Source organism: Coregonus lavaretus (assembly GCF_964263955.1).
Source record: "Coregonus lavaretus genome assembly, contig: HAP1_SCAFFOLD_665, whole genome shotgun sequence".
NCBI lineage: Eukaryota > Metazoa > Chordata > Actinopteri > Salmoniformes > Salmonidae > Coregonus > Coregonus lavaretus.
Window position 1 is genome coordinate 91373 of NW_028163411.1, and position 12303 is coordinate 103675.

General features: G+C 47.7%; 1 protein-coding gene across 1 annotated transcript in view; it reads right to left on the reverse strand.

Annotated features, from left to right (window-relative positions):
- Positions 1 to 12303, reverse strand: part of LOC311118174 (EMILIN-2-like) — a gene marked incomplete at both ends in the record, with an annotated part of 108852 nt that overhangs the window by 81917 nt on the left and 14632 nt on the right. Inside the window, 4 exons of the mRNA XM_084193031.1 lie at positions 2093 to 2360; positions 2568 to 3161; positions 3399 to 4744; positions 4873 to 5153. Coding sequence (XP_084049157.1) covers positions 2093 to 2360; positions 2568 to 3161; positions 3399 to 4744; positions 4873 to 5153 — 2489 coding nt within the window. The remainder of the gene's footprint in view (positions 1 to 2092; positions 2361 to 2567; positions 3162 to 3398; positions 4745 to 4872; positions 5154 to 12303) is intronic.

Consider the following 12303-nt stretch of genomic DNA (forward strand, 5'->3'; position numbering starts at 1 on the left):
ATAATTGGACCTTTGTTATTCCTAATCTATATCAATGACCTTGGACCTTTGTTATTCCTAATCTATATCAATGACCTTGGACCTTTGTCATTCCTAATCTATATCAATGACCTTGGACCTTTGTCATTCCTAATCTATATCAATGACCTTGGACCTTTGTCATTCCTAATCTATATCGATGACCTTGGACCTTTGTCATTCCTAAACTATATTAATGACCTTGGACCTTTGTCATTCCTAAACTATATGAATGACCTTGAACCTTTGTCATTCCTAATCTATATTAATGACCTTGCTTCTGTGTCTCCTACCATACTTCCCCTTCTCTTTGCTGATGATACCAAGTAGATTTTATCACACAATCATTTTGATTCACTAATTAATGAAGCCAGCTCAGGCATGGACAAATGTTCCGAATGGTTCCAGATAAACAAGTTATCTTTAAATGTTAAAAAATCAAACTTTATTGTATTCACTAGTAAGAATAAGAAATATTGTAAAAAATGAGCCAGAATCTCAATTGGTGGGAATGAAATGGATGAAAAGTTTCATCTACAAATACTCACACCTCCCAGACAGTTTACCTAAACCCTTCAATGGATTCTTCCAGGTTAATTCCAAATCCATCTATATAACACAAGACACTGTGATAACCTTCACCCTCCCCACTGCCCCACCTCTCATAGTAAATTCTCTATCAGATATAGAATTCTTATCTTCACACTGCCAAAACATCATCATCCCTCAATAACTTAAAGGTAAGACTGGGGGTCAGCCTGATGAACCAAACTACTCAGTAATCTCCTCCATATAGCCCAACTCTCACACACTCACATGCACACGCACATTTAAACAAAACAAATACTGTTAGTTTTTTTTTCTCGTGATTACTGATCAATTAATTTATACATTTATGATTAGTAGGTTTTGTTATCCGTTTTAACAAAACCTTTTTATTTTTGTACTTATGTATTGTATATAGTTTTTTTGTGGTGTGGTTTTTATACAAGCCCCTGGGCTTCCAACTACACCTGCACACCGTTTATTTATTAGTTTTTATCTGTATTGTTGTTTATCAATTGTTTTCTTTGGTGCAAATTAAACTAAACAAAAACAAAGCCGTCCAGCCATTCATCCACCGACCCACCCATCCATCCATTATCTCCTGTATACTACTGACCTGTCTCCCTGGCGGTGGTGTCTTTAGGGAGGTCTGTATACTACTGACCTGTCTCCCTGGCGGTGGTGTCTTTAGGGAGGTCTGTATACTACTGACCTGTCTCCCTGGCGGTGGTGTCTTTAGGGAGGTCTGTATACTACTGACCTGTCTCCCTGGCGGTGGTGTCTTTAGGGAGGTCTGTATACTACTGACCTGTCTCCCTGGCGGTGGTGTCTTTAGGGAGGTCTGTATACTACTGACCTGTCTCCCTGGCGGTGGTGTCTTTAGGGAGGTCTGTATACTACTGACCTGTCTCCCTGGCGGTGGTGTCTTTAGGGAGGTCTGTATACTACTGACCTGTCTCCCTGGCGGTGGTGTCTTTAGGGAGGTCTGTATACTACTGACCTGTCTCCCTGGCGGTGGTGTCTTTAGGGAGGTCTGTATACTACTGACCTGTCTCCCTGGCGGTGGTGTCTTTAGGGAGGTCTGTATACTACTGACCTGTCTCCCTGGCGGTGGTGTCTTTAGGGAGGTCTGTATACTACTGACCTGTCTCCCTGGCGGTGGTGTCTTTAGGGAGGTCTGTATACTACTGACCTGTCTCCCTGGCGGTGGTGTCTTTAGGGAGGTCTGTATACTACTGACCTGTCTCCCTGGCGGTGGTGTCTTTAGGGAGGTCTGTATACTACTGACCTGTCTCCCTGGCGGTGGTGTCTTTAGGGAGGTCTGTATACTACTGACCTGTCTCCCTGGCGGTGGTGTCTTTAGGGAGGTCTGTATACTACTGACCTGTCTCCCTGGCGGTGGTGTCTTTAGGAAAGTCTGTATACTACTGACCTGTCTCCCTGGCGGTGGTGTCTTTAGGGAGGTCTGTATACTACTGACCTGTCTCCCTGGCGGTGGTGTCTTTAGGGCGGTCTGTATACTACTGACCTGTCTCCCTGGCGGTGGTGTCAGTGCTCCTGGTCTGTAGTGTCTTTAGGGAGGTCTGTAGTGTGGTGATGTCAGTAGCCTGTCTGTCCAGCATGGTGTTGACCCGGCTGACGTGGTGCCAAAGCCCAGCAACGTGCTTCTCCAACCCCTCCTTCACCCCCTGCACGCCGGCCGACACCCCGTCCAGCTGAACACACACCTTTTCCAGACGCTGGACACGACCCTCCACCCCAGACACACCAGAGCAACGCTGGAGCTCTGTATGCACCTAAAAAGAAGAAGAGCAATCAAAATATTTTGGGATCTCAATTAAATTGTAACAAGATAACAAGACAGATAACAGTGTTAACCACTAACTAATAACTGACCACTAGACTACTAAATAACTACCTGGTTAGTGAGACAACAGACTACTAGATAACTACCTGGTTAGGGAGATAACAGACTACTAGATAACGGACTACTAGATAACTACCTGGTTAGTGAGGCTGTCCAGTTTGGTTCTCAGCTCCTCCACCTGGCTGCTGCTGCTGCCCTCCCCCTCTTCTCTGGGGACCATTACACCCTCAGACACACTCTGGATCCTGGCTAACCCTTCCCCTGACCCGGCCCTTGCTCCAGCCCCAACCTGGCAGCAGGTGTTGTAGGTGGTGTTAATGCTGTTGAGGTCCTGGGTGTACTTGCTCAGAGAGTCCCCCAGCCCCGTAACTGCCACCCCCAGACCCCCCATATTGTCCTGCAGGATCACCATCCCCCTCTGGAGGTCCTCCACCGTCTTAATGCTCCGCTGCTGCCCCGCCATTTGCCTGTCTATAATCTCCTCCAGCTCGCTCAGTTTGTCAGAGTTGGCCGTCACATCCGTGTGGAGGATATCCAGGTCGTTACGACAGAGCTTCAGGTCCTTCACCACACTGTCCAGAACTACAGGGTGGGAGGACGCTCCAGGGTTGGTGTTGGTAAAGCCCCCAGTATTAGGTCCTCCACCACAGCTGGTAGCACAGAGCTCAGCCACAGCGGTCACCTTGTCATCCAGACCCTGCAGAAGAACCTTGTTGTTGTTCAGCTCAGCCTGCAGGGGAGAACAAGACAGAATCAGTTACCATGGACACATAACACACAAACACACTGCCATGTACAGTGCAGCGCCCCTCGAGGGCACAACGGCTGGAGATGGTACCTGGGATCTGAGACCAGCAGCCCTCCGTTTGCCAGTTCATCTCCCACTTTCTATCACCAGGTCTGGGATTAAAACCAACAACGTTGTTAAAACTGGTCCTCCTCTACCCTACTTGTCTACCTACAGTACCTGAGGGTCCACGCTCCCTCCTTCTTCAACAGGATATGACCCGTTGTTCATCTCGACCAGCATGGTGGTAAACTGGTCCTCCAGTGCGTTTACTCGTTCCTCCAGCAGCTGTCGTAGCTCCGCCCCCTGCTCGGCTAGTGCCCGGGTCAGCTTCTCCTCCACGTAGAAACAGTGGACCTCCGCGTTCTGCTCTGTCACATTCAGACGCGCCTCCAACTCATCCAGCCGAGACCCCACCTCTCCCTCTAGTCCTAACCCCTCCCCCTCTAGCGCTAACCCCTTTCCCTCTAGCTCCCCCTGTGGAGGGGACAGGTACTGCATTTCGTTGTCCATTCGGGCATTCAGGATGCGATGGGCCTCCGCAACACGCTCCAGCTCCCTCCACAGGTCAGATAGGTCACCACGCTGGACAGCTGGTAGGATACCTGGTGGCTGGTTATCCTGTCTAGCCAGGTCGGTCTGTCTTGCAGGGACAGTTTGTCTAAGGCTAGGTTTGGGATCAGTCTGTCTAACATTAGGTTTGGGGTCAGTCTGTCTGAGTGTCCGTCCGGGCTGGTCAGAGGCGGTGATGTCCAGTCTCAACTCCCTGATCTCCTCCTTTAGCTGCTCCTCCTTGTCCACCATTTCAGTCAGACTGAGCAGTCCTCTCTCCCGCTCCTCCTCACACCTCCTCTCCATCGACTGGATCCTTCCATCACAGGAGCTCTGCAGCTTCTCCACCTCCTTCCCCATCCTCTCCTCCATCATTCTCTCCATGCTGTCCTCCATGTTCTTCCTCAGGGAGCCCAGCTGCCTGTCCATGTATTTCTCTAGTAGCTCCTCCAGGTCAGCGGGGGCTCCACCCCCCACAGGGTTAGGGTCAGGGCCTTGCTGTGTCTGAGAGGCATCCAGCAGCAGGCGGATATGACCGCTGTGTGAGGTCACGGTTCCTCTCAGCTCCTCCAGAGCCTCCTCTTTACTCTTCAGAGAGGTGTTGACATCATCCAACCTGGCCAGGACCTTCTCCAGCCCCCTGTCCAGGACAGGCCCCCTGGTGGCCTGGTGCCCGTCGATCACTGACCCCTGGTGGTTGTCCGGCGGTACTGCGGCCTGCTCTATGTCGGGGACGTGGGCACTGTCGGGGGTCAGAGGGCGGAGGTTGTTGAGCAGGGTGACCAGCATCTTGGAGGTGTCCTCCTGCAGGTCAGTCCTCAGAGTGGAGCTCAGCCCAGTCACCGCAGCCTGCAGCGCCCCCACTGTTTGGGAGAGGCGCTGCACCTCCCCCTCCAGGAGACGCACCCTGTCTCTGTCTGCTCCTCCACCCCCATGCCTCCCCTCATACACCCCCGTCTCCCTCCTCTCTGGCCCTGAGACAGAGGACACAAGACACAGTTAAGTCAATACAACACACTAACACACTTCATATACTTTTCAAATCCATCTCTAAAAAGTGGATTGAGACAGCAGCAACATGTTATGTTGTCAAGTATCTTACTCTGTGTGTGTCTGGTCTGTTCAGGGATGGATCTGGTCTGGGGGTAGTGTGGTGCTGCCCCAGAGTTTTGGGTCTGGTGTGGCTGTGACCCTGCTGGCACTGTCTGTCTGTTAGGGTACTGGTTCTGGTAAGGCTGTGACCCTGCTGGTACCGTCTGTCTGTTAGGAGCAGCCTTCAGCTCAGAGCAGTCTGGTCCCTGGTAACTAGGGCAACACCTCCACTCCAGGTCTGTCACCGTCTTATAGGCGATCTTATAGGCTGGCCGGAACCGCGTCCGATACCTGGGAGAGACGGCAGGACACGCTCACATACGGACAAACACGTCTTCAGTGTTTCTACTTACGTCTATTATAGTGTTTCTCTGTTGATCATAGAATCTTTGTTGAGAATATTATAAACTGATGGGAAGTTAATGACAGTAACCTTGGGAACCTTAAAACAACAGGCCCTTCCCCTGGTGGTGATCTATAACGTCTATGTATATCTATGTATCTATAACGTCAATGTATATCTATGTATCTATAACGTCTATGTATATCTATGTATCTATAACGTCTATGTATATATATGTATCTATAACGTCTATGTATATCTATGTATCTATAACGTCTATGTATATATATGTATCTATAACGTCTATGTATATCTATGTATCTATAGCGTCTATGTATATCTATGTATCTATAACGTCTATGTAGAAACTCTGCTCTACTCTACTATACTCACACATGATTCTACCTCGCTCCTGATTGGAGGAATTGTAAGCGTTCCTTCCGGACTTGTCTCTGCGCTGCTGTGCTGTTTGTTGCTACTTAGCTACCTGACAAACTTTACAGTTTTTACTTTTAATAACCGTTTAATCAAAATCTGCATTTAACACATTTACTAACATCTTTAGTGTTTTCCTCGCTTGACTTTTTTCATTCAACTTTTTCACCCTGGACGCTTTATCTGGACATGGTTCTACAGGACCCTTTATCTGGACATGGTTCTACAGGACTCTTTATCTGGACATGGTTCTACAGGACTCTTTATCTGGACATGGTTCTACAGGACCCTTTATCTGGACATGGTTCTACAGGACCCTTTATCTGGACATGGTTCTACAGGACCCTTTATCTGGACATGGTTCTACAGGACCCTTTATCTGGACATGGTTCTACAGGACCTCCACCAGCCGAAGCTAAGTAGTAACATTAACATTATGCCATCTAATTGCAGTCGCTGTACTCATAATATACAGGAGAACTATCGCCTTATGGTGAGGATAGCCGTGCTGCAAGCCCAGCTTCAGATGCAATCGTTAGGCAAGGGCAATGTAAGTGTAGGAAAGGATGAAACAGCGTCTGTGCCACCAGTAAGTACAGATAGTAGTATAAATCCCCCCACACAGTCCCCGCAGCCGGACAATTTTCTTAAGGCTTCTGGAAATAAATGCTGTCGGCATGCTCAACCGGTGTCGCTCATTCAGCCGATAGAAACTTTCAACCGGTTCTCTCCATTAAGCAACGAGTCGGAGTCAGAGGCCGAGCCTTCTCAGGTCTCTCCTCCACCCGTTACGGGGTCTGAGCCGTCGAAGCCTTCCACCATTAGCTCTGACAAATTGAAAACCCTAGTCATTGGCGACTCCATTACCCGCAATATTAGACTTAAAAAGAATCATCCAGCGATCATACACTGTTTACCAGGGGGAAGGGCTACCGACGTAAAGGCTAATCTGAAGATGGTGCTGGCTGAGGCTAAGCTAGCTAAAGTACCAGCTCAATACGGAAGTGGTCAGATGACGCAAATGCTACGCTACAGGACTGTTTTGCTAGCACAGACTGGAATATGTCCCGGGATACATCCAATGGCATTGAGGAGTATACCACCTCAGTAATTGGCTTCATCAATAAGTGCATCGATGACGTCGTACCCACAGTGACCGTACGTACATATCCCAATCAGAAGCCATGGATTACAGGCAACATCCGCATCGAGCTAAAGGCTAGAGCTGCCATTTTCAAGGAGCGGGACACTGATCCGGACTCTTATAATAAATCCTGCTACGCCCTCAGACGAACCATCAAACAGGCACAGCGTCAATACAGGATTAAGATTGAATCCTACTACACCGGCTCTGACGCTCGTCGGATGTGGAAGGGCTTGAAAACTATTACGGACTACAAAGGGAAACCCAGCCGCGAGCTGCGCATTGACACGAGCCTACCAGATGAGCTAAATGCCTTTTATGCTCGCTTTGAGGCAAGCAACACTGAAGCATGCATGAGAGCACCAGCTGTTCTGGACGACTGTGTGATAACGCTCTCGGTAGCCGATGTGAGCAAGACCTTTAAACAGGTCAACATTCACAAAGCTGCGGGGCCTGACGGATTACCAGGAAGTGTTATCAAAGCATGCGCGGACCAACTGGCAAGTGTCTTCACCAAAAATTATTTACTGAAACTGGTTACAAATGACGGATTCACCCATGATTCACCAAATTATATTTTGAGGGAGGAAGCAAAGTTTTAAGCATATGTTTTCGTTTCAGTCGCCTCCAACTCCTCTAACCGAAGCTAATTGTATGGATTTTTTTTCTATTGATAATGTAAAATTAACAGCCATACAGAAAGACTCATCTGAAGGGGAAATTACAGAGGAGGAACTTCTGGATTCTTCTATTGGTTTTTAAATCAATCCACGATTGTGCACCCAAATACCTGTCAGACATGCTTTTAAATTATGTACCCAGTAGGTCCCTTAGGTCCTCTGGCCCTGGCCTTGTAACTATCCCAAAGCCTAGGACCAAGAGGTATGGAGAGGCATTCTTTAGTTACTATGCCTCCAGCCTCTGGAATAGCCTGCCAGAGAACCTGAGGGGGGCCGAAACTGTGGACATATTTAAAAGAGATCTTAAAATACATATTTTTAGCTTTGCTTTTCCTTAGGGTGCTTTTTAGTTATTCAGTTTATCATTCTTTTGTTTTTTAGCTTACAGTGGGGAAAAAAGTATTTAGTCAGCCACCAATTGTGCAAGTTCTCCCACTTAAAAAGATGAGAGAGGCCTGTAATTTTCATCATAGGTACACGTCAACTATGACAGACAAAATGAGGAAAAAAAATCCAGAAAATCACATTGTAGGATTTTTAATGAATTTATTTGCAAATTATGGTGGAAAATAAGTATTTGGTCAATAACAAAAGTTTCTCAATACTTTGTTATATACCCTTTGTTGGCAATGACACAGGTCAAACGTTTTCTGTAAGTCTTCACAAGGTTTTCACACACTGTTGCTGGTATTTTGGCCCATTCCTCCATGCAGATCTCCTCTAGAGCAGTGATGTTTTGGGGCTGTCGCTGGGCAACACGGACTTTAAACTCCCTCCAAAGATTTTCTATGGGGTTGAGATCTGGAGACTGGCTAGGCCACTCCAGGACCTTGAAATGCTTCTTACGAAGCCACTCCTTCATTGCCCGGGAGGTGTGTTTGGGATCATTGTCATACTGAAAGACCCAGCCACGTTTCATCTTCAATGCCCTTGCTGATGGAAGGAGGTTTTCCACTCAAAATCTCACGATACATGGCCCCATTCATTCTTTCCTTTACACGGATCAGTCGTCCTGGTCCCTTTGCAGAAAAACAGCCCCAAAGCATGATGTTTCCACCCCCAAGCTTCACAGTAGGTATGGTGTTCTTTGGATGCAACTCAGCATTCTTTGTCCTCCAAACACGACGAGTTGAGTTTTTACCAAAAGGTTCTATTTTGGTTTCATCTGACCATATGACATTCTCCCAATCCTCTTCTGGATCATCCAAATGCACTCTAGCAAACTTCAGACGGGCCTGGACATGTACTGGCTTAAGCAGGGGGACACATCTGGCACTGCAGGATTTGAGTCCCTGGCGGCGTAGTGTGTTACTGATGGTAGGCTTTGTTACTTTGGTCCCAGCTCTCTGCAGGTCATTCACTAGGTCCCCCCGTGTGGTTCTGGGATTTTTGCTCACCGTTCTTGTGATCATTTTGACCCCACGGGGTGAGATCTTGCATGGAGCCCCAGATCGAGGGAGATTATCAGTGGTCTTGTATGTCTTCCATTTCCTAATAATTGCTCCCACAGTTGATTTCTTCAAACCAAGCTGCTTACCTATTGCAGATTCAGTCTTCCCAGCCTGGTGCAGGTCTACAATTTTGTTTCTGGTGTCCTTTGACAGCTCTTTGGTCTTGGCCATAGTGGAGTTTGGAGTGTGACTGTTTGAGGTTGTGGACAGGTGTATTTTTATACTGATAACAAGTTCAAACAGGTGCCATTAATACAGGTAACGAGTGGAGGACAGAGGAGCCTCTTAAAGAAGAAGTTACAGGTATGTGAGAGCCAGAAATCTTGCTTGTTTGTAGGTGACCAAATACTTATTTTCCACCATAATTTGCAAATAAATTCATAAAAAATCCTACAATGTGATTTTCTGGATTTTTTTTCCTCAATTTGTCTGTCATAGTTGACGTGTACCTATGATGAAAATTACAGGCCTCTCTCATCTTTTTAAGTGGGAGAACTTGCACAATTGGTGGCTGACTAAATACTTTTTTCCCCCACTGTATGTTTGTTGTGTAGTAAATATTTCAGCTTTTATTTTCATTTTTTAAAATTAGTTTTTTCCTGTAAAGCACATTACGTTGCATTCCATGTCTGTATAAATAAAGCTTGATATGATTACTGTAGAAACAGTACTCTACTGTAGAAATCACAGGAGCTGGGGAATCCTACACAAGCTACTGGGGAATCCTACACAAGCTACTGGGGAATCCTACACAAGCTACTGGGGAATCCTACACAAGCTACTGGGGAATCCTACACAACCTACTGGGGAATCCTACACAAGCTACTGGGGAATCCCTAACAAGCTACTGGGGAATCCTATACAAGCTACTGGGGAATCCTACACAACCTACTGGGGAATCCACGCCCACCTACTTTTTCTTTCTCCAGTAGGTGGACGCCTCTCTGGCCTGGTGGGAGTGTCTCCACAGCCGACTGGCAGGTGCTCTGCAGGGATCCTTCCCCGAAGGAGTCTCCCCCTTCCCTGAATAATGGAGTTAGCGGGTTGCTTCTGGATGACTTAGTGGATGTTCTTGATCCTACCAACCAGCCATGGAGGCACGTCACTCACCGTGGAAGTAGAAAGCAGCGGCCTTTGGCAATATGGGCCTCCTTGGTGATGAGAAGCCCAGACCGCATACAGACTTCAAACAGCATCGCCGCCCTTGATCCAGAGGTTCCAGCAACTTCATCCCTTGGGGCTTCCGCTTCGAGATCAGATCCGGAGGTACCCCTGTTCTGAATCCTCCCTCTCCGGTGTCTTCTACGGTGAATGAGGCTTCGTTGGTTATGGGAGGCTATAACCGGGTACCAAGAGTTACTAGGCTCCCCACCGTTCTACGTCAGTACACGGAGTTTGATGCTGTTGTAGTCCATGTGGGATTTAATGACATTAGGAATGTTAGCTCGGAACGGCTGAAACAGGATTTTGAAGAACTGATTGGGTCTCTGCTGGACACCAAAAAACATCCTATAATTTCTGGCCCTGTGCCCTCGCTGGGTCGATGTAGTGAACGTTTTAGCAGGCTATGTGTGCTTCACAACTGGCTACATGACTACTGCAGCTCCATTGGTGTAACTTTTGTAGACAACTTTGACACCTTTTGGAAGCAGAAAATGCTCAACAAGGAGGATGGGATCCACCCTAATCATCTGCCTGGATCCTGTCCAAACACTACAATCAATTTTCAATCAATTTTATTTTATATAGCCCTTCTTACATCAGCTAATATCTCGAAGTGCTGTACAGAAACCCAGCCTAAAAACCCCAAACAGCTAGTAATGCAGGTGTAGAAGCACGGTGGCTAGGAAAAACTCCCTAGAAAGGCCAAAACCTAGGAAGAAACCTAGAGAGGAACCAGGCTATGAGGGGTGGCCAGTCCTCTTCTGGCTGTGCCGGGTGGAGATTATAACAGAACCATGCCAAGATGTTCAAAAAATGTTCATAAGTGACAAGCATGGTCAAATAATAATCAGGAATAAATCTCAGTTGGCTTTTCATAGCCGATCATTAAGAGTTGAAAACAGCAGGTCTGGGACAGGTAGGGGTTCCATAACCGCAGGCAGAACAGTTGAAACTGGAATAGCAGCAAGGCCAGGCGGACTGGGGACAGCAAGGAGTCACCACGGCCGGTAGTCCCGACGTATGGTCCTAGGGCTCAGGTCTCTCAGTTGGCTTTTCATAGCCGATCATTAAGAGTTGAAAACAGCAGGTCTGGGACTGGTAGGGGTTTCGTAACCGCAGGCAGAACAGTTGAAACTGGAATAGCAGCAAGGCCAGGCGGACTGGGGACAGCAAGGTGTCATCATGCCCGGTAGTCCTGACGTATGGTCCTAGGGCTCAGGTTCTCAGAGAGAAAGAGAGAACGAGAGAATTAGAGAGAGCATACTTAAATTCACACAGGACACTGGATAAGACAGGAGAAGTACTCCAGGTATAACCAACTAACCCCAGCCCCCCGACACATAAACTACTGCAGCATAAATACTGGAGGCTGAGACAGGAGCGGTCCGGAGACACTGTGGCCCCATCCGAAGAAACCCCCGGACAGGGCCAAACAGGAAGGATATAACCCCACCCACTCTGCCAAAGCACAGCCCCCGCACCACTAGAGGGATATCCTCAACCACCAACTTACAATCCTGAGACAAGGCCGAGTATAGCCCACAGAGGTCTCCACCACAGCACAAACCAAGGGGGGGCGCCAACCCAGACAGGAAGATCACGTCAGTAACTCAACCCACTCAAGTGACGCACCCCTCCTAGGGATGGCATGAAAGAGCACCAGCAAGCCAGTGACTCAGCCCCTGTAACAGGGTTAGAGGCAGAGAACCCCAGTGGAGAGAGGGGAACCGGCCTGGCAGAGACAGCAAGGGCTGTTCGTTGCTCCAGAGCCTTTCCGTTCACCTTCACACTCCTGGGCCAGACTACACTCAATCATATGACCTACTGAAGAGATAAGTCTTCAGTAAAGACTTAAAGGTTGAGACCGAGTCTGCGTCTCTCACATGGGTAGGCAGACTGTTCCATAAAAATGGAGATCTATAGGAGAAAGCCCTGCCTCCCGCTGTTTGCTTAGAAATTCTAGGGACAATTAGGAGGCCTGCGTCTTGTGACCGTAGCGTACGTATTGGTATGTACGGCAGGACCAACTCGGAAAGATAGGTAGGAGCAAGCCCATGTAACGCTTTATAGGTTAACAGTAAAACCTTGAAATCAGCCCTTGCCTTAACAGGAAGCCAGTGTAGGGAAGCTAGCACTGGAGTAATATGATCAAATTTCTTGGTTCTAGTCAGGATTCTAGCAGCCGTATTTAGCACTAACTGAAGTTTATTTAGTGCTTTATCCG